The 24,339-nt window shown below is 44.4% G+C and overlaps 1 protein-coding gene and 5 non-coding genes across 6 annotated transcripts in view; 5 read left to right on the top strand and 1 right to left on the bottom strand.

The window, feature by feature from the left end:
• The first annotated feature begins 211 nt into the window (after window positions 1-211).
• On the top strand, window positions 212-294 carry trnal-cag (transfer RNA leucine (anticodon CAG)). Its single transcript has one exon. It is a non-coding gene; the product is annotated as a tRNA-Leu (tRNA).
• Window positions 295-1,281: 987 nt separating this feature from the next.
• Window positions 1,282-1,353, top strand: trnaq-cug (transfer RNA glutamine (anticodon CUG)). Its single transcript has one exon. It is a non-coding gene; the product is annotated as a tRNA-Gln (tRNA).
• A 624-nt stretch (window positions 1,354-1,977) lies between these two features.
• trnaq-cug (transfer RNA glutamine (anticodon CUG)) lies at window positions 1,978-2,049 on the top strand. Its single transcript has one exon. It is a non-coding gene; the product is annotated as a tRNA-Gln (tRNA).
• Window positions 2,050-2,691: 642 nt separating this feature from the next.
• trnaq-uug (transfer RNA glutamine (anticodon UUG)) lies at window positions 2,692-2,763 on the bottom strand. The gene has a single exon. It is a non-coding gene; the product is annotated as a tRNA-Gln (tRNA).
• Window positions 2,764-3,086: 323 nt separating this feature from the next.
• Window positions 3,087-3,169, top strand: trnal-cag (transfer RNA leucine (anticodon CAG)). Its single transcript has one exon. It is a non-coding gene; the product is annotated as a tRNA-Leu (tRNA).
• Window positions 3,170-6,053: 2,884 nt separating this feature from the next.
• LOC143314896 (proton myo-inositol cotransporter-like) overlaps window positions 6,054-24,339 on the top strand; it is a 53,449-nt gene continuing 35,163 nt past the window's right edge. Inside the window, exons 1-3 of the mRNA XM_076722205.1 lie at window positions 6,054-6,907; window positions 14,910-15,069; window positions 16,332-16,534. Coding sequence (XP_076578320.1) covers window positions 6,331-6,907; window positions 14,910-15,069; window positions 16,332-16,534 — 940 coding nt within the window. The 5' untranslated portion in view covers window positions 6,054-6,330. The remainder of the gene's footprint in view (window positions 6,908-14,909; window positions 15,070-16,331; window positions 16,535-24,339) is intronic.

The following is a 24,339-nucleotide window of genomic DNA, read 5'->3' on the forward strand; positions in this document are numbered from 1 at the left end:
GGCGTTACTCACACATTGGATTTATCTTGAAGGCCAGAGATACGATCTCAAAACATCATTGAAAATATTACGTGTAAACACAAAGCAACATCGGAGCCTTTATTGTCCGGACCAGTTTCACAAGTAATTGTGTTTTGTCACTGGGTCGTCCGGTTGTCTGTACTGTATCCTGATATCCGCCGAAATGTTCATGATATGACAGCTTCCAGCAGTCAGGATGGCCGAGCGGTCTAAGGCGCTGCGTTCAGGTCGCAGTCTCCCCTGGAGGCGTGGGTTCGAATCCCACTTCTGACAGCTGGAATTTTTCATTGCAACTGCTGCCTAAGACATGTCGCTCAGAAGCTGCAGTACTTTGCATATTTGAGGACAAGAACAAAGCGCAGTTCTCATGCAGCGACAGCTGCTTTCTGACATCCTCAGTTTAAGTCAAAGGTCATCTGTGGCATCTAGCCAACCTGTAGCTCTGTGCATGTGTTGTGCTGGCTTGAGTTGCCGTTTCCTGCATTTCTTGTCTGCGAACGATCAGCTAATTGAGCTAAGTGAGTTAGCCAGTAAAGGTTGCTTTTTCACATGTTTGTGTTTTGTCTGTCATGTTCTCTGCATTAACTTACCTGTGACGTATGAGACTCTTCCACAAGAGTCTGAAACAGGTATGCACCGGTTCCATGGTGTAATGGTATGCTCTCTTACTGAAACCAGTGATCTGAGTTCAGTGATGAAGTTGCCTTGTGGCCAAAGGTGAGTGATGATATATTTTTGCACACTGTATTATTATATACAATATAATGACATTTTGTCTATACTGTATCCTGATATCTGTCAAAATGTCCACAATATGAAAGCTCTTTGCAATCAGGATGGCAGAGTGGTCTGAGGCGCTGCGTTGGGTTGGAGTCCCACTTCTGACAGCTGGTGCCACTTCTGGCCTCACATACATGATGATGTCATGTACGAGAGTCTTCCTTAGGTGTCACTCTGCAGGGATGCATGAGAAACAACTCAGTCTGTGCTTGGAGCCTGGTGAAGACACCAAGACTGAACACAGAATCTACAACTTCATTCAAGACAGGTGAGTGGTGAAATACAAGCATAAAGCACTCGAACTCTTGTTGTTGAGTTGAGCCTTTCTCAGCTTTCTTCTGTAGTGTCACTGCTGCAACACCAGCTTCCATTCACGGTGAATAGCAGCCCATTGCCATCCCAGGTTCTGTTCATGAACACACATGCATGGTGGTGTCACGTACGTGAGTCTTCCTCAACAGTCTGAAACTTGTGTGCAGGGGTTCCATGGTGTAATGGTTAGCACTCTGGACTCTGAATCCAGCGATCCGAGTTCAAATCTCGGTGGAACCTGATTTTAAAATTGCGTGTGTAAATACAATGTGATCGGACCTGCCTGACCACATCTGGAGGTTGTCTGACTTGCATTGTGTTCACATCTTAAGGAGGCATCTGCAAAGTTTCTCGTTCATTCAGGTCATGATTCCTGACTTGCTTGTGGTTCTAGAAGGCATTTCACCTGTCATCCAAAAGGCTTCTTCACTTCTAATCTGACTTTTCAGTCTTTTGACTTTCTGGCAACTGCTGCCTATGACATGAGGTATGTTCGTGGACAGTAAGAAAATGCAGTTCTCATGCAGGTGCTTTCTGACATCCTCAATTAAATTGGAAAGTCGTCTGTGGCATCTATTCATCCTGTAGTTCTGTGCATATGTTGTGCTGAGCTCACAGTTGGCATACCCTGTTCTGACTGGACAGTTGCTCTAACATAGTGGATATCTCTGCTGGACGAAATACCCACTCCACTTGAAGAATAGTCTCGTAAACATCTGGCTGCCCTGTCACTTGTATTGCTTCAAAGGAACTTTGCATTAAGTTGAGCCTTTCTCAACTTTCTTCTGCAGTGTCACTGCTGCAACACCAGCTCCCATTCACAGTGAATAGGAGCACGTCAACAGTTTAAAGCCAGCATGCAGGGGTTCCATGGTGTAATGGTTAGCACTCTGGACTCTGAATCCAGCGATCCGAGTTCAAATCTCGGTGGAACCTGATTTTAAAATTGCGTGTGTAAATACAATGTGATCGGACCTGCCTGACCACATCTGGAGATTGTCTGACTTGCATTGTGTTCTCATCTTAAGGAGTTGTCTGTGAAGTTTCTCAGCCAGGTCGTGGTGCTTCTAAGTGGTTCCAAAGGCAACTGGATTTGTTTGTGGTTTGAGAAAATGTTTTGCCTCTCATCCAAAAGGCTTCTTCAGTTCTAATCTGATTGGTGTCAGATGTGACTTTTCAGTCATTTGACTGAACTGAGTTTGCAAAGGCAACTGCATTTGAAACTGGAGCCAAGCGGTGTGCGGCTGTGGGGGTTGCTGGGGCAAAAATTTGGGCGTGGGAGGAGTTTGGTGAGTCCATAGAAGAAGACTATCGATCGTATTTATTGATTTATTCATAGAAAATACTAAATGAATAAAGTATTTGCTTCAGTTTGTCTGAGATAGATAAACTTGTTACGGATGTAGTAATCGAATGCTGCCTACTGGAGTGGAGGAGAACCCCACGACCAAGAGGCAGAAACAGTGGGCTTCTGAAAGAACTGTCAAGTCTGTGCTTGAGGCATGGTGAAGACACCAAGATGAAATACAAGTTCTACTCAAGACAGACAAGTGGGGTAAGCAAAATTCCTTTCAAAATAGGTTCCACCGAGACTTGAACTCGGATCACTGGATTCAAAGTCCAGAGTGCTCACCATTACACCATGGAACCACCGCACAGATGCCAAACACAGTCATGGAACACCTTCACACACACAATCTCGGTGGGACCTGATTTTAAAAATCCATGTTAGAGCAAGTTGTGAATTCATTGTGATCGGACCTGCATGACCACATCTGGAGGTTGTCTGACTTGCACTGTGTTCAGATCTGAAGTCGGTGTAAATGCAAGCTGTGCACAACATCGCGTTGAAACTGATATAACATAAAATAAAGGTTCTAGTTCAATTTTTCACAGCAAGAAGGCCAGAAGGCTAAAAGCTAATGTACTGTGTGATGACATCCGTAAAATGTCCATGTAAATAGATATTAGCAGTCAGGATGGCCGAGCGGTCTAAGGCGCTGCGTTCAGGTCGCAGTCTCCCCTGGAGGCGTGGGTTCGAATCCCACTTCTGACAGCTGAGATTTTACACTGCAAGTATGACCTGAAAAGACGTGAGCAATTACTTGCATAGCTGTGAGAAAATATACATATTTGAGAAAATACAATTCAACAGCAGCTTTTCCAAAGCTTCTTTCTGTTTATGTATGGGGCTGTGTTGTGAGCAGCAATGACAATGAACGCTGATCCAAAGAAGTTGGATTAATGCAATCAAAGTCTTGATTGAGGTTTTTGGTTTGCCTGTTAAAACATCTCTTCCTCAGAAATTCCACTAGAGGGCAGGAAAGACCAGTCTACAAGTGACATTTTCAGTGAGAGACGCTGAGATGAGGTGTGCTGAATTTACCTCAAATTTAAATATTTGAGTATCTGTTCAGACATTTTCTGTGCGTGTGTAGCATGGAGGGGGCTACAGCTGCATTTCAATGTGCAATCCTGTTGTGTAATGTAAAGTAAAAAACATTGAACACCTTTAATAAAGAATAACTGTATGTCTGAGTGCTTCCTCTGAGAACTGAATGATGTGACATGTTTACACATAAAGTTGAAGTAAATGAATAAATTATTAGTAATTAAAATAAAGATATGGTTTGAGTAATAAACAATAGATATGTAAATGGTGGAAACCTTGTAGGACTCCACTAGAGGGAGCTCCTGAGCCAAGAGTCGTTTGGCTTTGAGCTTTTCTTATTTTTAGAAGAGAAACAAAGTGTACAAACTGGAAAGTGTTCAAGTTTTCAAATGTAAAGAGTTAAGAGAAATTAGAGAACTTGTCCTGTATTACATCCCTTTTGAAACAGATAGATTTTCTGGGAGTCAAACACATTACTGAATTCTGTAACATGCTGCAATGTAACCACCAAACATGCCGAATGAAGCTGATCATCTCTCCTCGCTCCAAAAGACAAAGGACAGCCAGAAGAACAATCCATCTGTAAAGGACAACTTACCTGTTTGTTCACTCTCGGTGATCTTTCAGCTGCCCTTTCAAAGTAAAATCTCTGCATCTTATCCTTCACAAACACCTGACTGTTGTCCTCTCTGTCCACCGCTGGCCTGGTCTCTCATAAAACTTCTACTAAAGATGCTCGTAGCTCCCTTAGAGCCACAGTGACGTCTTCAAATGTTTTGTCCTTTTGTTTTTATACCTTGCTGCTCGCAGGGCTACATCAGCTGTAGTCACGAATTTGATTTTCCCGGCAGAGACATCATAGGTTTTGACCATGAAACCATGTGCACCACAATGTGTGCAGGAAACATGCCATCCCTCTCTAATGGGCTCAATCGTGAGCCGGTGTCGGGCTGTGCTTATTCTCCATTTTGTGTGACACCACTGTCCACATATTGATCCCCCTCCAGACATGAGTGCATTTACAAGCATGTCATTTCTTCAGGCAGCCACGCACCATGGTTTTCCTCCTGCGTTTAAAGCTTGATCAATATTTGAGATAGCATGTTAGGATAATGGCCAGGAGGACGGAGTTATGAGCATGAGAGACAAAGGCTGTCATGGAGTCGTGGAGACATTTTGTGCTGTCTTCAGCTTCAAATAGAGAGTTTGGCGTTCGCTTGGGTTTAGATGAGTGCACATTTTGATAATCGATGAATCGTTTAGACATTTGTCAGGCAAAAATGAGAGCATTGCATTGCTCCAGCTTCTTGAGTGTGAAGGTTTGCTGCTTTCCTTTGTCTTTATGTGATGATAAACTGAATATATTTAAGTTGGGAGGTCACTGTTGTAACAAAACAAGTAATTTGAAGATATCTTCTTGAGCTTTGGGAAATTGTGATGGACATTTTAATCAAGTTAATAGTAAAAATAACATGCAGATTAATAGATAAATACTGAAAATATTTGTTTATCGCTCTAATTTCTCAGTATTTTGATGTGATGGTAGCCAGTCACCGTGACTGTGAACAAACAAGGCTCATATGGATTCTGCATGTCTTGGTTTCTCCCTTTCTCTCTGCTGAGCTCAGCATCGTGCACACAGACGTTCAAGAGCTGTGGCAACCTGTGAGAAATTTCCAACACCTCCTTTGCCTGCAGTGCCTTTGCCAAACACAAAACACACCGCGGCTCCACATGGAGCTTCAGGCACATTATGTTCCCTGTCATGGCACTCGTACCGACTGGTGGCAAAGAGTCATTATAACAACCAGCGCAGACTTACTTTTGAGTGGATATAGTGGTGTGTGTGTGTGCGTGGTGTGGTAGCCTTGCAGCTTTCATCAGCAGAGTGATACGAGGCAGTAGAAAGGTGGAAGGTTCTGCATTGTGTATGCTCAGATTGCCTACTGCACCTTTAAGTGAGATTACTATTACACAGTAAACTGAGCCGTGTTAATCCTCACCATTATGAGCTGGATTATTGTTGTTTTTTTAACATTGTTTTACCAAATGAATGTCAGTCTTGGCATGTAAAGTAGCTCAGACACTGATACTGACAAGGGTTGTGTGTGTTTGTTAACTTGGGCAACATGAACCTGTAATACCGGAGTCTGTCCTGCAGGTGGCAGCCGTTTTCCTATTATGACTGAGGCAGCCTGCTATGCATTAACAGGTGAAACAGTAAGAATCTATATTGAGGGACATGCTGTAATTTATTCATAGCCATGCAGTTCTTTATGTTTTAACAAGACTTTTTCATACTTGCTTGTATGCTGCCCCAAAACATTTTCTGTTTTCACAAGCCGAACGTTACGCATCATGATCAACTCCCATCCGAAGTGTCCTGTGTGTGTCATTCGTGGTTTTACTGAAATTTATTTCTATTTTCAGCATGCAGTTGTAGCAGACTCGATCCTCACTCCAGCATCACGCTTCCACAACAAAATTTCTTTGCGTCACGCCGACGCTGGTGGTGACGAGGCGCTCCACTCCACTCCTCCTGCCTTACCTTTCCTCTCCACTCCATCAACTCTCCCATCAGGACCACAGGGATGTGACACGCTGATGCACACGAGGCTGGACAACAACTTTATCCAGCAGCTAGTACAGCCTATAGAACATCATATTAGAAGCGATTTGGGAGTGGTTCAGGATAAGCGACGCGGCAGTAACTCCACACTGAGGGAGGGGAGGGGGTGAAATAGTTGAGCGTGTTTTTGTTTTCTTTTCTTTTTTGGAAGCATCACGCACAACTCAGCAGCCCTGTCCTGTGTTGTGTTTCCCATATGTCGCGGAAGCAGGTCGACCATGACTACAATCTCCGTAGTATGAGCAACCTGATGGGCGAGCGGTGGAAGAGAGTGAACGACGGAGGAGAGCGGAGTCTGATCAAGGCTCCGTCCAGCGCCAGCATCAGCAGCCAGGGCGCCTCCGCCGCCGCCTCAGCCTCCGCCGCCGCTGCCCCAGCGGCGCTCTCCTCCTCCAACACCGGGGACCTGGAGAGGGCTGCCCGCAAGCAGTTCCAGCAGGATGTCACGCCCGGCTTCGTCTACGTCCTGGCCGCCTTCTCAGCCCTGGGGGGCTTCCTGTTCGGCTATGACACCGGGGTGATCTCCGGGGCGATGCTCCTGCTGAAGAGGGAGCTGGACCTGAGCGCCCTGTGGCAGGAGGTGCTCATATCAAGTACTGTGGCCGCGGCCGCCCTGTCTGCGCTGCTGGGCGGCTTCCTCAACGGGCTGTTCGGGCGCAGGGTGTGCATACTGCTGGCCAGCTTCTTCTTCACCGTCGGTGGAATCGTGCTGAGCACCGCCCCCGGGAAGGAGGCTCTCCTGGCGGGGAGGCTGATCGTCGGAGTGGGGCTAGGTAAGACATGTGTTCAGCACGCCCTCTGTCCCCCTCCGCCTGTCATTAAACTAGATGCTTGTTTTAATCCTACAAATCAGGTTTACATCCAGCTTTTATGACAATCACAGGGTAAAGCATTTGCATTAGTTTTAAATGACATTTTAAATACTTTACTGAGATAAAGACAAAGTAGCTCGTAACTGGAAACCAGTGAAATTATCTCACCCCATCGCTAACGATAAAATGGTACTTTACTGATTTCACCTTAACGTTTCACCTGCACTTACTCTCCATCTCAAAGTTCAGAGGTCAGAATCAGTTTAAGGTCATAGGTCTTGAAGCCCACTCCCGCGTTGATTGGCTCTGGTTGCTGTCTCTCCTCCCTGTCCCTCCCTCTGCCTCAGGCCTCATCTTAGCAATTACTCACAGCTTCTAATTACACAGTGTGACCCTCTGCTTGCTCAGGCTGCACGCCACTGGCTGTTAGACAACTCGCTGCCTTTATTATTAGCATCATTAGGGTTTTTATTAGATTTGGCTGGGTGCCATTAAGTGATGAGGGGAAACGCATTCGGAATAAGAGGCGGATATTGATCACAGTGCGCCTGAACGCAAGCCAAGATGAGCCTACAAAGCACACAGGAGACTTTTAGTGTCAATAAGGTCGCCTTCATCAGAAACTAATGCCAGAGTTGCATTCATCTGATTGGCTGGCCCCACGCCTGCTTCCTCCCCGACAAGCACACCTTTGCACATTCCCTTTCTACTACTTCCTTCCTCACATGAATATTTCTCCCTCCCTGCTTTCCCCCCCTCCCTTGAATCTGCCTGCTCATCTCTCCGCTCTCTCCATGCGATGCGCCTTTTGATCAGAATTCAATGCACCCCAAATTATTTATAGTGGCTGCTGTTACTCATGAGTCACATCCTCTGTGGAAAAGGCTGTTAAAAACTGGCTTTCCAGGCCGAGCGCCACGTTGATGGCACTCGTCCGCCGCCTCCTTTGAGAGAAGTAAGCGCTCTCCTCTGCGATACGCGGAGGAACTGCAGACCATTATCCCTCCTTAGTCAGCTGCTGGGACAGCAGAGGAAGCTTAATTCTTTAATAAACATCCCTGGCCAAAGTCAAGAGCTCCGTGTTTACTTCCTCGACAAGCTAAATCCCTCTGTTGGCTTTATTTGCCTTCAGACCCCTTTTACCACCATTTCCACTGCTCCTTGTGATAAATGGCTGCAATTTGAATTCTTGTTGTGTGATATATAACTCAATGATACTACATTAAGCCAATATATGTTTATCTGGCATCAGGAATGTACATGATGAATGTTTCTTGGTTAAGAAGGGAAGGTGCAAGGGCATTTCTGTTGGATGAATGGCTGGGAAAAGCAGATCTAAAGGGAGATGCCTCTAATTTCCCATAATTGTGCATGTTGAATGCAGAGTGTGTCTTTTTCTGGCTATAAAAGAGATAAAAGGTAAAGTCTGGATGTGACAGTGAAGTTTGCTTTGTTTTTTTAGGAACTCCCCTTTTTTCTTGTAGGGGATCAGATGACTGATAGGAAGTGATGAAACTAAATTAGAGCTTCGTGTTTCCTGGGATGGATTATACAGCAGTCTGTGGGAAATGCTGGTCTTACTGGACAAGAATGGAGCAAACTGGAGCTTGACAAGGCTTGTGAAAGATGAGCCCTAATATCTTCAGATACACTGTGTGCACACACCACTAAAAAGCTCACATTAGTCTTTCCTTTCGTTAAAACAGTTCTTGAGCAAAGGCTGGTTGTGCCAAGACGGCAGTTATTTTCCTGGAATGTAATTCTCCCAAACCTGTTTCTTCAACGCTGTCAGTCAGAGGAAATTTTACAAAACCAAGCTAGAAAAAGTAGAAAAGTGCACTTGGCATGAGGAGTACTAAGGAGCTAGAGATTGAAAGACATGGCCATTTATAGAGCAGACAAAGTCTAATGAAGACATGTTGTTAATATTCATTATGGGAACTGCTGGATGCAGCTGTAGCAGGCCTACATAACAGAAGAATGTTGGGGGGGGGGGTGTCATCGAACCTTGTGTTTAATGGAGATGGCTGCCCGTCAACAGCTCGACAGTTTTATAAAGAGTGCTGAGATATCAACACAAAGACTCATGGCTGTAATGTCAATCTAGTGTTTTTTTAGAACCACCAGTAACAAATGGTGAGGGGGAGAAATGAACATTTCTGAGATTTTAATTTAAAAATGAAAGAACTAGCAGGTCAGGAAATTATATTGCCTTTTCCCAAAAGAACATGTGAAACGAAGATTGAGAATGCAGCAGCTTCACGCTATCGTTTACACTCACACACACACATGCTCTGATTGCTAATATGGGGAAGAAACTAATCACTCGGGTCGTTTCAGCTGTTACATTATAAGTGGCTGTGTCATTATAAGTGTCCCCTCCCCTTCTGCCCCCACAATCTTGTGCCATGCTCGAGCTGGCCCCGATAGATAATGGAAAACATTCGGGCACCACAATTAGCTGCCGGAGACGCTAACAAGGCAACATTTTTCATTGCATGCAATTATGCCGGCGGTGCCTGTCACCTGCACACTCGCATTAACATGACCGCCGGTCCTCAGGAAAGCCAGTTACTTTACATTTCCGAACTGAACCCGCCAGAAAGGTCATCAGAGCCGTTTGTCAAACCAGGAAAGGCCATATGCTGCCATTCCCCGCCTCTCTTTATTTCTACCCAGAAGCTTCTGGCTTGTCTGCTCCAGGCCGGTTATTGTTGATCTGACCTTTGCCTGTGCACATGGTTTGTTGTGTGACACGAGCCGTCGCTAGTCTGAGCAAACAGACAATATTGAACCAGACTGTCAGCGCTGACAAGGATTTATTACATAACTTGGCAATTTAAAGCAAATTAAGAGGCTTTCTTGGTGCACAGAATGTAGGTAGGCTGGAGGAAGATGTTGCAGTCTTTGAGGAGAAAGCTGCTTTTGCCAGCTATTTTGAACGTGTTATTCGAGATGTGTAATGAGCATAGAGAGTAATTGACATATCAAAAGCAAGGAAGTATCTTGAGTGACAGCCATGATAGCCCTGCTAGTGCTGCCATCAGCATGTTTAGCCCACTGCTGGCTGTGCAAGCTATTATTTACTATTACTACTGCTATTTTTTTTATTTTTTTTTCAGTAATGGTGGCCAATAAAAGCACTGGGTGGGACATTATATTGTTGAAAAATAAACCTTTTACTACTCTCTTGCTGTACAAAGTTTTGAATGGTGACCAGGGTGGGAAATTATCACCAGCCACCAGCTCGGTGCTGAAGACAACATACAGTATCTTTGGCATGTCCGACCCTCAATATCAAGTAATTTATCAACTATACAGCATCTGCAATGAGCTAATATCAGTCGATATATCAGCCTGTCTGATTTATTGGTCAGACTCAGTTACTTTTTGACACATCCAATAGTACAGGGAAACATTAGTGTTCGTTTGGAGTTGTGTTTCTGGCAACCTGATGAATGTAAGTCCAATATTTGCTCTCCTTTTAGCTTTGTGTTGGTCTCCTGAGGGAAATGTCTGTCTCTTTAGCTGCTAAATGCTTAGGGGTTGTGCTCAGCACGTAGCGTACATTCGATTTTTTGAGTTTTTTTGCACTAAAAGCGATAAATACTACATTTAGCATCCCAAAAATCAGCCGACTGACGGATTGACTTTCAATTCTTTCTGTGCTTTCTGTGTGTGGCGGTCGGATTCAAAGGGTCAAAAAGAACCATAAAATGCTCTGATGCCTTCAGGCTCAGATCGGCATAATCCATTGGTTCACACATGGACACACAAACGCACAAAGAAAAGCACACGGTCACCCTCACAGTGTGTGTATAATCACGTGTTCCGGCTAAATTGTCCAGCAATTTGAAATGTTAAATTGTTTTGTCCTGGGAAACAGTAGATGAAGGGGCTGCATAAAAATAGTGCTGTTAATTATATTGTGATAACATTTAATTATTACCTGGAGGCTTGATAATTAATTGGTTGCTCTATATAATTAAGTCACAATTACGCTCCAAAAGTGGTGGAAGCTAAGTGTCGACTTAATGAGGAGTTTGCTTATGCAGATTTTATTGTGAGTCACGTGGTGCATCAAGCTGTAATTTGCCTTTAAACAAACAAATCCGTATTGGAAAACGTAAAGTTAGGCTCACTTTGCTGAATTTAATTAAAAATGGTGTCCTCTCCTGAATGTAATCACCATTCACACCACTTACCCATTAGAAAGTAAACAACAGCTTTATCTGGGGAAGCTTTCTATTTTCCCAACTCTGTGTTATCAAGGATCCTCCATTAGCCTCGAATTAGCTTCCTCCATCACAACCAGCTCCTAAAATGTCCAGCCTGTCTCTGCACTACACCACAGTGATGGAGGGCTGTAGTGAAGTGTCTTCCCCTTGTACTCTGATCAAGTGAGTCAGTCCCGAGTTTTGTACTACGTGCCTAGAGGCTGACTTCACAAGACCAGACAGATCCTTTGTTTAAGTGTGCTGTGCTGCTTTGAGGCTGAGCCTGACCAGACGATGACTTTAGAGGCTCTGTGTGCATGTGTGTGTGCGTGTGTGCGTGTGTGTGTGCAGAGGAAGGAGGCAGTGCTGGGAGCTGTCCCTGGTGCTGAAAGGAGAGCTCATTAACAAGAGAGGGAACACACTGCGACTGTTTGTAAGGGATTCACATTCAAGCAAGAGCAGAAGTCTGGCCTCTGGCTGTGGTAATTTTGCTTGTTTTCAGCACAGTTCCAGTGGAGAACTTCAGTGGAATATATGAAGGCTTGAGATGGATTCACGTGTGTCCAAATTATGTGTTTCTGATGCAACTTCAGTTGTGCACAGAGAACGACTGAACATCTTGCTGTATGTATTTGTCCCAGTCATTTCAAACACTTCCCCTTGAGTCCCACTGAAAGTGAATACAGAAAGCCGCCACCTGGATTAGCTATAGTTGGTAGGATCATGCTAGTTTGGCACTCATCACCTCTGTTGAAGAGATTTGGGAAATTCGATACCTGCTGAACAATTTAGGTGTATCAGGGAAAGCGGTGTGAGTCTCCTCGAGCTTTCCTTCAATTTTACATAAATGATTTGCTTCACTGAGTCTGGACAAAAGTGAACATAGACATTAGCCGCCTGGTTACAGCACTATCTTAGCTAAATTTAGCAAATTGCCTAACATTTGATGTAATAAACATTCATTGTTACTTCCTGTTTTATTTTGAAGTCTCCCCCCGTGTGTCAGATTTTACTTTACTTCCTTGGTGTTGTGATTGCCTGATTCATTTCACCTGTGTCTAATCAGTCCTCCTCCCCATCTGTATAAGCCAGCGTGTTCCCCTTTGTCTTTGTTGGTTCATCCCTTGAACGTCCTGCTTCCTGTCGGTCTGTGTAAGTATTCCCTGGTTTACCTGTCTGTTGGATCCTTGCTGTTTCCCTGGAGCTTGCTTTTGTTTTTGTTTTGTTTTTTTGACTATCGGACACTGCTGGACATTTGTAAATCAGGCCATCTTTGACTCAATCACCTATTCAAAGTAACAGAAATTTAGACCAAGGGTACCCAAACTTTCTTTGTGTCAGTGTTTATCATGATGCTATTTCAATGGAGGTGAAAAATACTGGAATTTGATTTAATGGACCATTAAAAATAAAGTCAAACTGAATAACTCCTACATTTTAAAACCCAATGCAAGAGAAAATGACTGTGAATCTGGACTCTAGAGACTCACCGACAGTCAATAAACTGAGGCAAAACTACGGTTGTTGACCTTTTTTGCCCTATAATGATATTAGCTTTAATGGGCCCTGGCATATTTTCCCAGCACCACCTGTAGCAGGATGTGAAATGGAAATGATCCATTACTCAGTAAACACACCACTATTAGCTGTAGTATCTCACTCATAGGCATATGGTCTATCTGTGTGCAGCGGGCGTGGCGTGGATGGAGACAGGCTGGTGATGCATATGACTAAGATAAAACAGCAACATGGAGGGAAACTTCTCATGAAGAGGGAGGAGGGAGAGGTCTGGCTGTGTGAGGAGAATATAGATAGAGGCATTACAGCAGATAAGCATCTGTAGGACTTGTTGGTGTTAAGCGTGTTAAAATCTGTGTGCATATGGAAAATGTCATGTGCCTAAGTGTACAAACATACAGTGCAAACACACAGTAGCTGTTGGGTGGAAAGGACCAAACTAGATTTCATGGCTTTCGATGTTTGCTGTCTCTGTTTGTATAGAAATCCAAAAACACTAGAAAACATTGGAAAACGCTGGGAAGGGCTCATGATCAGTGACCACCTATTGCCATGTGATTGAAATTCTATGATTAGGTCACATGATAAGAAATGTACCAACGCCATAACAAACTCCAACCACTGAAAATGTGCTTGAAAGCTCTGGAAAAATGACAGGAAGTGGACCCTGTGCTGAGAATTGTTTCCTCAAACTGCCGTGATGCAACAAAATTGGAACAAGTCTTTAAGGTGACATGTGTGACAGGTATTTATAGACATGCCCAGCTGTGGGTCTGCAGTCTGCAGGGTGAAAAAAGGAGTGAAGGGATGCAGGCGTTTGCTAAGCAGCAGCATGGTGTGCTGATAGTTTCCAAAGTCTCAAAAAAAAAAAAAAAAAAAATCTGACTGTATTTAAACTTGCAGGCGGGGTCACAGATGCTACAGACTGTGCCTCACTCTGGGTTTAGGTTCAGCAGCATCTCTCAAAAGCTCATGAATGGATTTCCATTAAATTGCCCGAGCAGGCTTCATGCCAAGGAGCAGCCGATTAGATCTCGGCGCTGATCTGGATCTCGGATTTCCGCCATCAGATGATAATCCTTTTTTTATGCCATAACTAAGATAAAGGCTTGCCTCCAAATCCTTAGGGTATGCTCGCGCAGTCAAGAAATCAATTTGAACCAAAACGTCAGAGACAAGACTGATACCTCTGTGTGTACGGAGCAGCAGGCTGGAGAACTGAATAGCATCGGGAGGGTCTACGAGAACCTCTCTGGTCACTCAACACTGAAGACCAGGTTGAGACTTGAACACAGGGCTTTGATCCAGGACTGCTAACATGTCCAGTAGCACAGAAGTGTCTTGTGATGCTGCGCGCTCCTTCAAGACACGCAATGATGGTGGTTTCTTTTCCCAAAGCGCTTTACAAAAAAAATACACTCGTTTATCGATCTCCCATCCCCAGAGCTGCCACAGTGTGGTGCCCGCTCAGAGTCGGCGCAGCTGGTTTCCCAGCAAGTGGTTGCCGTAGCAACATGTAGCCACGTAGTCATGGCGGCCGTCGAGGGCAGGGTGGTGGCAGTAGGGAGGGGAGGGGAGGAGAGGGAAGGATGGGGGTTTACAGAAAGCAGTGGCAGACTATTAATAGAGCTTATCAGGAGCCAGCTGCAGAAAGCTGCGGTCTTGTGGCACCTCGTCAGATACATCCTGGACAAACACACGCTGTTTGTTCTGTGTGTATGTGAGTACAGAGGCGTGCACGTGACTGTGTGTGTGAATGTGTATTCTGTGTGTGTGTGAATGGACGTTTTCCAGATCACAGTCGTGCAGAACCCATTACTGAGATGGACTACAGTATTTGTTTGTGTCTCTTGGGTTCACCTCACAGTAAACATGATGTCATTGTTGCTGGTGCTGATTTCAGGGGTCAAAGGTCAGAGTCATTCAAACTCTAAGGGGAGCTTCCATGTCAGGTGACAAATTTGTGAGGTAAGTTGGTTGAGTCAGTGTTTGTAAAACGTTTGGGGCTTTAAAACAGTGATGATCCACCATCCTCTGCTGTGCCTTTGTGTTTAGTGCTAATTAGCAAATGTAGCATCCAAACACACAAAGCTAACATGATTAATATGGTAAACATTATACATCAGCACGTTAGCGTTGTCAGTGAGCGCGCCATCTCTGGGTGTCAGTGACCATTCTGAGCAGAATCTCCTGCTAACTGCCTCCTTCCTCCCCTCCCTTCTGTGTAGGTATTGCCTCCATGACAGTGCCAGTGTACGTCGCTGAGGCCTCTCCGCCCCACCTCAGGGGGCAGCTGGTGACGGTTAACACCCTCTTCATCACCGGTGGACAGTTCACTGCCAGCCTCATCGACGGCGCCTTCAGCTACCTGCAGCACGACGGGTGGAGGTGAGACACAAGAGACATTCAAGACGTGTTAAGTCAAAATTCGGAAGCAAAAATGGCATGTATTAGTGCACTTATTTGCTTTGTGATGGATGGTCTTAGAGTCAGATATGATATTAGCGTCTTTCTTTGGGTTCTTATCATATCAAATGCCAGAAAAAGTCAGGCTGGCTCAGACCCTCATTCCAAATGTCAGCCCACACGCAGGTCAGCCCCTAACATTTGCCAAGAGCAGCCGCACTGTACGTTTAAAACATACAGTATGTTTCTTCCGATGTCCTTCTTTTCTCTTTGATCCATCTCCTCTGCTTCTTTCCTGCCGTCACGCTCAACGCAGGTCTGCAGCCTCCAGAGTGTTCGAGTGTGGAGCTGTGAGACGCTCAGATTAGAATCATCCTTTTTTGCGAGGATTTGCTCCAGCTACAGTTCTGATGGAGATGGTGGAGATTGGAAGCCCAGAGATTGGAGTGATTCATATGTGATAATGGCTTCTCTGAGACATTTATTGAGTTTAGAGGATGAATGTTGTCTGACTGACGTCTTTGCCTGCGCAGCAGAAGCAGCGTCTGACTTCAGTAAAATTCTATGGATTTTTTTTTTTTTTTTGTGGAGCTGCATAAAACATGGACCTCCACTTCTACGTCTAGAGATAACACTCTAACATTCTTCTACCCTCTTATTCTTTGCCTTCCTACCACAGAATTTTTTGGATTTGTAGAAAAACCCTTGTACAGAATGTGGTGCACCCCGATTGTGTGCATTTGTTGATAAAGGGAGGGAATTTTCTGCCAGGATGTCAGAAATCGAGGTTTTATGTTTATATGCGCACTAACTATTAGAGTTTTTAACCCATTAACTGGAGAATTGCTGTGCGTGTGAACCCACTTACTACAGCACCTCACCCGTTACGTTCAGGGTTCAAGTTAAATGCTAAATGTAAATGTGACGGTTATTTTAAGCCAAACGATCTGAAAAAGACTTGACATTTTCGTTTGCCAGTGTTTAATTTTAATGAACTAAACCACCTGATTAGTGGTAGACAGTTTTTTTCCAGCGGCCCGATGCTGATATTCAGAAAGCAGGGCAACCGATGGCTGATATATAACAATTTATAAATAACTAAAAAAAATATGTATTTGAAATGAATTAATGTGTATTCTGTCTGACATCTCTGAGGCCGAATGAGCAATTCTCAAAATTCCAGATGAATTGATGCCCAATGAATCGATTCCTCACTCTGTGTATCCTCCCTCCTCCCTCCTCAGGTACATGTTGGGTCTGTCGGTGCTCCCTGCTGTGCTCCAGTTCGTCGGATTCCTCTTCCTGCCGGAGAGCCCTCGCTGGTTAATCCAGCGCGGGCTGACCCAGAAGGCCCGCCGCGTGCTCAGTCAGATCCGAGGCAACCAGAACATCGACGAGGAGTACGACAGCATCAAGAACAGCATCGACGAGGAGGACAGCGGAGGAGGTAACGGGAGGGGAAGGAGGGAGGATCGGGGCAAGAGAGCAATGCAGGCACTTTGTTTTTACTTTACAAAACAAGGAAGCATTCACTCATTTACACACATGCATTTACTGGTGGCAGAAGCTATCAGGCAAGATGTCACCTGCTCATCGGGAGCGATGACCCTTCACAGACCCACACACACTGATGGCACAGCATCAGGAGCAAGTTGGGGTTCAGTATCTTGCCCCAGGACACTGCAACATGTAGACTGCTGGAGCCAGGGACCTTCTGATCTCTGGGGGTCAGATCGGGACCGCTCTACCTCCTGAGCCACAGCCGCCTGTCACCTCTTCGACATCAGTTTTAACTTAACTAACACGGGTGTTAAATTATGCAATACCTTATCTTATTATGGAAAAAACAACGGTCTGCAACACCTAGCTGTTAGCTTGCTTGCAAGGTGTGCACATGTGTAACGACGTGACGTGTGACAGTGCTGCTGGACCAGGCCAGTGGGCGATCCTAACGTTCATGTTAATGATAATGGAATGGCTTGGTGTAGGGCTGACGCAGTTCTTATGGGGCTGTAGCCCAACCCTTTTCAAAGTATTTCATTGATTAAGTGCTGCAGGTCAGAGGCCATTCATCATCTTTGCACAGGCTTTCTCAGGGATCGGAACAATATGTGATCTCCTCCACAGCAGAGTCGTCAAGGGGTGATTGGAAACACGTTTGAGAAGGAGCGGGCTAATCCCTGGACTCACATTATTAAAACCTCCACAGCTGACTGAGTCACGACCCTGAGCCTTGAAGGCAGCAGCCTGCTTTTCAGTCACTTTGATGTCCTCCTCATTGAGGCTGATCAGACAGTTCAGGGTCCCTCCTGCTGCGCGATGAAGTCCCTCCTCTTGAAACAACAGTAAGTCATTCAGCTGCTCTGCTGACTCCTGGGGCGACGATGGTGACCTGCCAATCAAACTGTGTTAGCAGCAACGTGGCATCTTTTCTGTTGACATAGTTTCGACATGGAGCTCTTTGGTCTGACTCAAGATGTCTAAGTTGTGTGGAAAGAACACCTGCTGCTGCCAGACACATAAAGCACATCATTTCCTGTGTGACAGTGGATGTTTGCTCATGCAGAAACAGGAAAGCTTTCATGAACTGAGTGTAGGTTGGATCCCTCGGTGTAAGCCATCCTCTGGAAATGTCACAGATAACTCTTACGAGACGAAATATTTTCAGTTCTGACACACGCTGCTTTACACGCCGAAGTTGCTGTGATCAACAGTCCATCATTTCAGCTTTCAACGAGGTGAATCAGCTGCTGGTGGAAAGGCAGCCAGAGAACAGAAAGTGGAGGAGGTTAATGTGACGGAGTAGATTGAAAATACTTTCTTCTTCATGGTCAATTATTTGAGTGAGCTGACCTTTCCTTGACCGGCACACTGTTTGTTATGATGCTCCTGATGCCAGCGTGAGCAGAGAGTATTGAGCAGTGTTGTCACGTTGATGGCTGACCGAGCTTTATTAGCTAATATCGCTGTCTCGTAATACCACTTGAGACAATCATGAAATTCTCTTCTTTATTTCAAGGAGTACAGTCTGATCCTGCAAACCTCTACCCTGCCGTCTGACGTCTTCTCAATCCTTGCTCAAACCAGTCCAAAAAGGCACTCTCAAAGAAAATGCACGCGCAGATACACACTTGAATTTACCCGCATTTTATCCCTGCAACCTCCCTGCTTATTTCTTGAACTCTATGAAAATATTAGAAGGACAGTTGCACACTTGGCCAGATAAATGAGCCATTAATGTAACAATAAAGCAAACCACATGGAAAATCACAACAGGAGAACGCAGGTTAACAAGGTTAAAAGCTAAAAGGAGTAAGGCAAACCTCATGCATCATAAGAAATGTAGCGTAGTTGATTGTGCATACGGCGAAAATGTTAGCCTTTAGCAGCTAACTAAACCTAACCCTGCATTATTTCCAAAGCTGGGGAGCATTTCATTAGCTAATTATGCTACATTTTGTGGGCTACAGGCTATGTAGCTACAAACCACAGCTGCATAATATGGTTACCTGGTTCCATTTATCTAAATATGCAATATTCCAATTTCTCAATAATGTATTCATTGTGAAAGTTTTAATCGGTGATGTCTTCCGTGCTGACAGTGTGTGAACAACAAAGTGACACTTATCTTGTTCTCTGGTGGGTTTTTCTTTGTGTTTGTTTGTGTAACTTCCTCGACGGAGCTTATTGTTAGTCTGAGCCTGTCTGCAATCAGCAGAGCCTGGAGACTAATGGAGGGACAGGGAGGAGTGCATTAACAGGCGGGGAGAAGACAAGTGGGCAAAAGAGTGAAAGAGCTGTAAAAGAAGAGGAGGATGAGGGAAGGAGAAGAGAAGAAATTGGATTCATCCTGCCACTAATCAACCTTGACAACAGAGAACACCGTGTCTCTGAAGGAGAGGCATCCATAGATCCCCTGGGTCCATGTGGCCTGCATCACACACACACACTCAGAGGTATAAAAACACTAACACAGACGGTGGACTGTCCCTCTTGTGGGACTCCATGTGTTCAGCAGTTTCCTTATCATTTCACCGTCTCTCCTCACTGCGATCATCATCAGTCACTGCGTACGAGCAGAGGCTCAGCAGGAAGGCTCCTCACGCTGCCTTGTGGCCAGTGGTTAACACTTGGATCCAATGTGAGCTGTGAGTGATGGACCCAGCGTGTAGACTTTTAGGGATGTTGTTGTTTCACTCGAGTCCGTTTCAGATTTTGGCCTCTCTGTAATTGCAGTTAGTCTGGCAGAAAATCGAACAATGTCTTTTTTTTTCTGCAGAGACGTTGCCATTATGCCGCGCACAGTGTGTCTCTCATTGGATGTTGTTGGGATGGTGACGGAGCTGGAAGATTGAATCGACAGCACGCCCATGGCACATTCACTGAAAAGCTAACTCACTCACTATACGTCACTTTGCACTAAAACTGGCTGCTTCTTCTTGCATGTCCATGAATTATCTGGTTCACTCTGCAGCCATATTGCCGCATGTGCATGCTGCTTAATTGCCTAGAACAACATCATATGGATGTCTGGCTGTGAAATTCAGAATTCACTGCTCAACGATCAAAGTGAGGTCATAAACATTCCTTAAGAGCAGCATTTTTTAATATCTTGGCTCTTCTCTTTTCAAGCTTTGTACTCGAAACTGTTTGATAAACATGAGTGCAGCATGTGCGACAAGTGTGAACAAACGTGTTATAAACCTCTTTAGATGATTCGTTTGATTCCATTTTAACCATAAGGTAGAACATACAGATAAACATCCACAGAAACAAGGCATATCAGCATAATCCAGAGTGAGGAACAGCCAGTGGGTGACCGTATTTGGGCCTATAAAGAATCCCCAGACCATAATTTGCTTGTAATCACAGGCATGTAGAGATATCAATAATAATACTGAGGTATTCTATTGAATCAAGTTGTGATATTAAACACCCATCAGAGCATGTAATTGAAAAGGCATTTGAAGGTGCTCTGTTTGGTGTCAGTACGCATTCAAAATAGATTTCTTTTTTTAAGGAGCAGCTTGCTGAGATGAAACCAGCTGTGTGCATGATAAAAAGCTAACTGAGGCGACGGCTGAATTTCATTCATGTGCTTGAAGGCAGCAGTTTTCACCTCTCTTCAACTCTTATTTAGAATGCATAGCCAATGGAGTAACGTGTTACACAGTAGTGAGCATCATTAGAAACATAACGACTTTGCCAAATTAAATAACAAATTTCTCATTACTGAACTTGGACTTGTTTCTCGTAACTTTCATCATGAGGGCAGACAAAGGTCATAAAACAGAAAAGTTAACAAGCTACTCAATGCAGCCGGAGGAAGTCTACGAATAAAAGCCACAAAGGTACAGTCGAGGGCTCAAAACAAGGCCCAGACTCAGATGTTGGGTTATTTTGTTTGCAGCTTTAGTTGCAGGTATAGTTGTAATACGTATTTTTTGTGCTCTTTTGATTGTCAAGTATCGAATTCAAAACGTAATAAGAAATAGGGTCTTTCTGTATATGAGATATGGGATATAAGACACCAGTGGTAGCATTTTAAAGTAGACGTTTAAAAGTAACTAAAAAGTTACCGTAATATGATACTTTTTGGTGTTAAGTGATTTAACTACTTTTAATAAGCTCACTATTAACTGTAATTAGCTCCTGTTTGGCAGTTACGAGCACAACACTCATAGTAACAGACAGCATCAAGGTCGTCCAACTGTGTAAATTCTATGAGGTTTTTGGAACTTGAACCGATAGAACTCTGCGAGGAATCAGGTAGAAAGGGCAGACACGACATGACACACCACTCTTTGACCTTTATAATTACCTCCACACTTCAGCAAAACAGAATTTGCACGTCTCCCCTCATCCTCTCCTCCAGATCCGTGCAGTTGTTAACTTTTTCTGTTGTTGTTTTAGCCGCAAGAGTCGTGCTAATGCGGTGAAGAACAGCTCCGGTGTCGGTGTTAAAGAATCTTCCAATGCGTGACCGCCATCTGCGGCACCTCACTTCGAGCCTCGTATGTTTACAATTTCCATGCTCCTTTTAGTGCTGACATACGACCTGGAGACCAGCTGTCGCCTAGCAACCAGACAGATGGAGAGACCGGTAGACAGATAGATGAAGAGTGAATTAACAGCAGGGTTAAAAAAAAGACATTCTCAGGGGTTCAAAGCAATTTATTTGGTTACTGAGCTTTCTGATTGGCTCGGTCAAGGTAAGGTGACATGACCCAAACAGCTGATTGATCGAGGAGCAGGAAGTTCCTGCAGGGTTGAGGTCAGAGCGGCCGAGGTTAGGTGCTGCCTTGAGGCTGGGTTCGAATAGTTTAAAAACATCCTTTTTCTTGATTTCCTGGATGGAAAATGAGGTCAGAGAAAGATGTTGTAACACTCAGAAACCGTAAGAAGAAATTTAGAACGCATGAGGTGGCGCTGGTGCTGATTTCTTTTGGGCACGCGCCTGATAAAGGATGGTCATGAGAGCTTCTACGAACGCTTCAGAATTCCCAAAAACACCAAAATAACAAAGCGAAGAAATCTCATGTTTATTTTATACTTTGTACTTGAAATTGATCAGGATGAATATGAAGATTAAGGTCGAGCCAACAGTCAGCGCTGTCTCTAATGATTCCTCTTATTGGGTGGAAGTAACTTCAGTTTTGTTTTCTAATTTAAAAGCATTGATCAGATGGCTTTCTAATGGCCATTGGCCCTTAGAAAGCCATCTTGACAGTGCCACAGAGCCCAGTGGAGGATGCTGTTGTAGCCTGGGAGATCATTACGAGTTTAATACATTTCACAAGTGCTCTTAGCTTTTTTAGTGTGATAAATAAACTAAACAAACTCACACAGTGTCAAGAAAGGAAATATTCTTACTCTCATTTTCCTTATTAAAGAGAAAAATAAGACCACACATCTTGTGAACTCAACTTTCTCTCTTTTACTGAACTGCAACAAGCTTAACTGTCAGGTTAAGTCATCGCAAAACACACTTCAGATTAATTGATTCTCCCAGGTTAGATGTGCGAATACTCCAGCCGTAGAGTCTGCTTTTCAACGCACGATGCAGTTAAATAGAGAAGGTTCAGTATGAGGGATGGAGTTTTGTACATGCAGTATAAGGCAGTTTGTGTAGAACATCACTATGATAAACATTAAAAGTTGCCCATTAGAGCACTCATTCAGCCTGTCGTTACTCTGCGGCTGAGACATGTCCAATGAGAAACGCAGTTCAGTCCTCAAACCCTGTAATTAACCTTTTTCACTGAAAGACCTGCTCCGTTGGTTTGAAATCCTCAGCTGTGATTGGCCCTTCTTAACCGAGGGTCAGCGGCTGCTCTCGTGGCTCCTGCAAAGATCTAGATGTTTACCTGTAGCCACGTGTGTGTGTGCGCGTGTGTGTTTTCTCACCTGGAAAAACAAAGACGCACCATGCCTCTTAGCTGACATGTTGGTTACCACGGAAACAACACTTTGCACCCCCCCCCCCCACTCCCCCTTCTCCCTCTTGTTCTCTCTCTGTCTCACGCACACATTAACACAACATGAATTTCCAGAGGTGTAAAAGGCCCAGTGGCCAAAAAGCCGACGATGACAGAAGGAACAGCGTCACACGTAGCTGTCACCTCCTGCCCATCATCACCTCCTAAGTCCAAAAGATGTTGCAAAATAGAAGCAAACTCTTCCTATTCTTCTACATATTGTTTAATCGTACCAGTTGTTAAAGTCAAGACAGCTCAGTCAATGCTTATTTTGAATACAACGATTCAATTTAATAGGACAATTAACACCTCGTCCTGTGTATTTCTGATTCTGTGGTTGTCATTCGAGCCCCTTGTCTTGATCGGAGCTGCTTATTTCCAGTAGATAATATTGTATTTCTGATTTACTTGTTGTATTTTTGGTACTTAAAGATCAGGCTAACGTGGAAGGGAGGCTATAGAAACTCCGAGCTCGAAGATGTAACGATGATGTGTTGTCAGCCCCAAATCAATGAGCTCTGATTACTGTCTTTTCAGCCCGAGGGATGGAGAGGGGTGAGAGGAGGAGAGGAGGGGGTGGAGGGACAGAGAGCAGGGGAGGAGTGGTCCATGACAAAGAGAAAGTGAAGTGGAAAATGGAGGTGTTGGGGCAGCAATTACGATGGAGAAGCAATACTGTGGCAATATTGCGGGCCCATTCTGGCAGCCGTTATATTGCCATTCTTCATGAGAAACTTCATCGGGCACCGTATTGAACACATTGATTTCTTTGGAAGGCTTGTTCATAACAATTCTCGTCCCGAGCAGCGCTGAGCAGACTCCGACGTAACCTTACAAAAAACAAAGGTCACGAGTGGACGGGCTGACGTCGTAGATCACTTCATCCGCCGCTACGTGGCACGTCTGCGACGCGGCGCTGCGGGACAAGTTTAAATTATACAGCAAGGTTAAAGCGAAAGCCAATAAAAGAACAGAAAGCTATATGTTGTTTCATTTTGGAGAGAGGTTTATTGGTGGCTACAGTCTGTTATCTGTGTCAAACAAATGGCTCCTTTTAAAGTGATTGTCCACCCAATATTTGTCTGAGTATGAAACACAGGTCGCTACTCCGTACCTGCTCTTCTCATATTTCTGTCCACCCAGCAAGAAGTCTAATATTTACTCTCCTTTTAGCTCTGTTTTTGTCTCCACCAGCTCCCACTTCGCTCCCTTCATGGCACCAAACTGCAGACTTTTCCACATGCAGCACAGGTGTTGACAGCAGAAACCAAAAACCGTTAAGTTGTGGGCTTTAAATCCAAATCAGTGAGCTGGAAGTCAGTAAAATGCTTGGCAGAGCTGAGGGGAAGATCAGAGCTGGGAGATAAATCTCTGCTGGCTCCTCACTGCCAGCAGCCTCTTTCACATTACATGTAGTGAACTGGTCCATCGTTGATGTAAAAATATTAATTAGTGCAACCTTAAAGATAGATTTGGAGCTCTGTGTCCCTTTAATGAAAGTTCGCTTTTCAGCCTGTTTATCCAGCCTGAATCAGTTTCGATTTGAATAGGAGAGATGAAAGAAGTTGTTCAATGTCGAGCTTGTCTGACACGAGTTCAGCACACCGCGTTACAGAAGACGTTTGGGCAGACGAACTGGCATAATCAAGACGAATGGGTGTATTTTTTAAAAATAAATACAGCTTCATTTGAAAGCTACAGAAGCAGAGACCGTTCAGGCTGATTTAAAGTGGAGGCTGTGTGCCATTTACATGCACGGCCACATCAGTCGAAG

Source organism: Chaetodon auriga, chromosome 22 (genome assembly GCF_051107435.1).
Source record: "Chaetodon auriga isolate fChaAug3 chromosome 22, fChaAug3.hap1, whole genome shotgun sequence".
Classification (NCBI taxonomy): Eukaryota; Metazoa; Chordata; class Actinopteri; order Chaetodontiformes; family Chaetodontidae; genus Chaetodon; species Chaetodon auriga.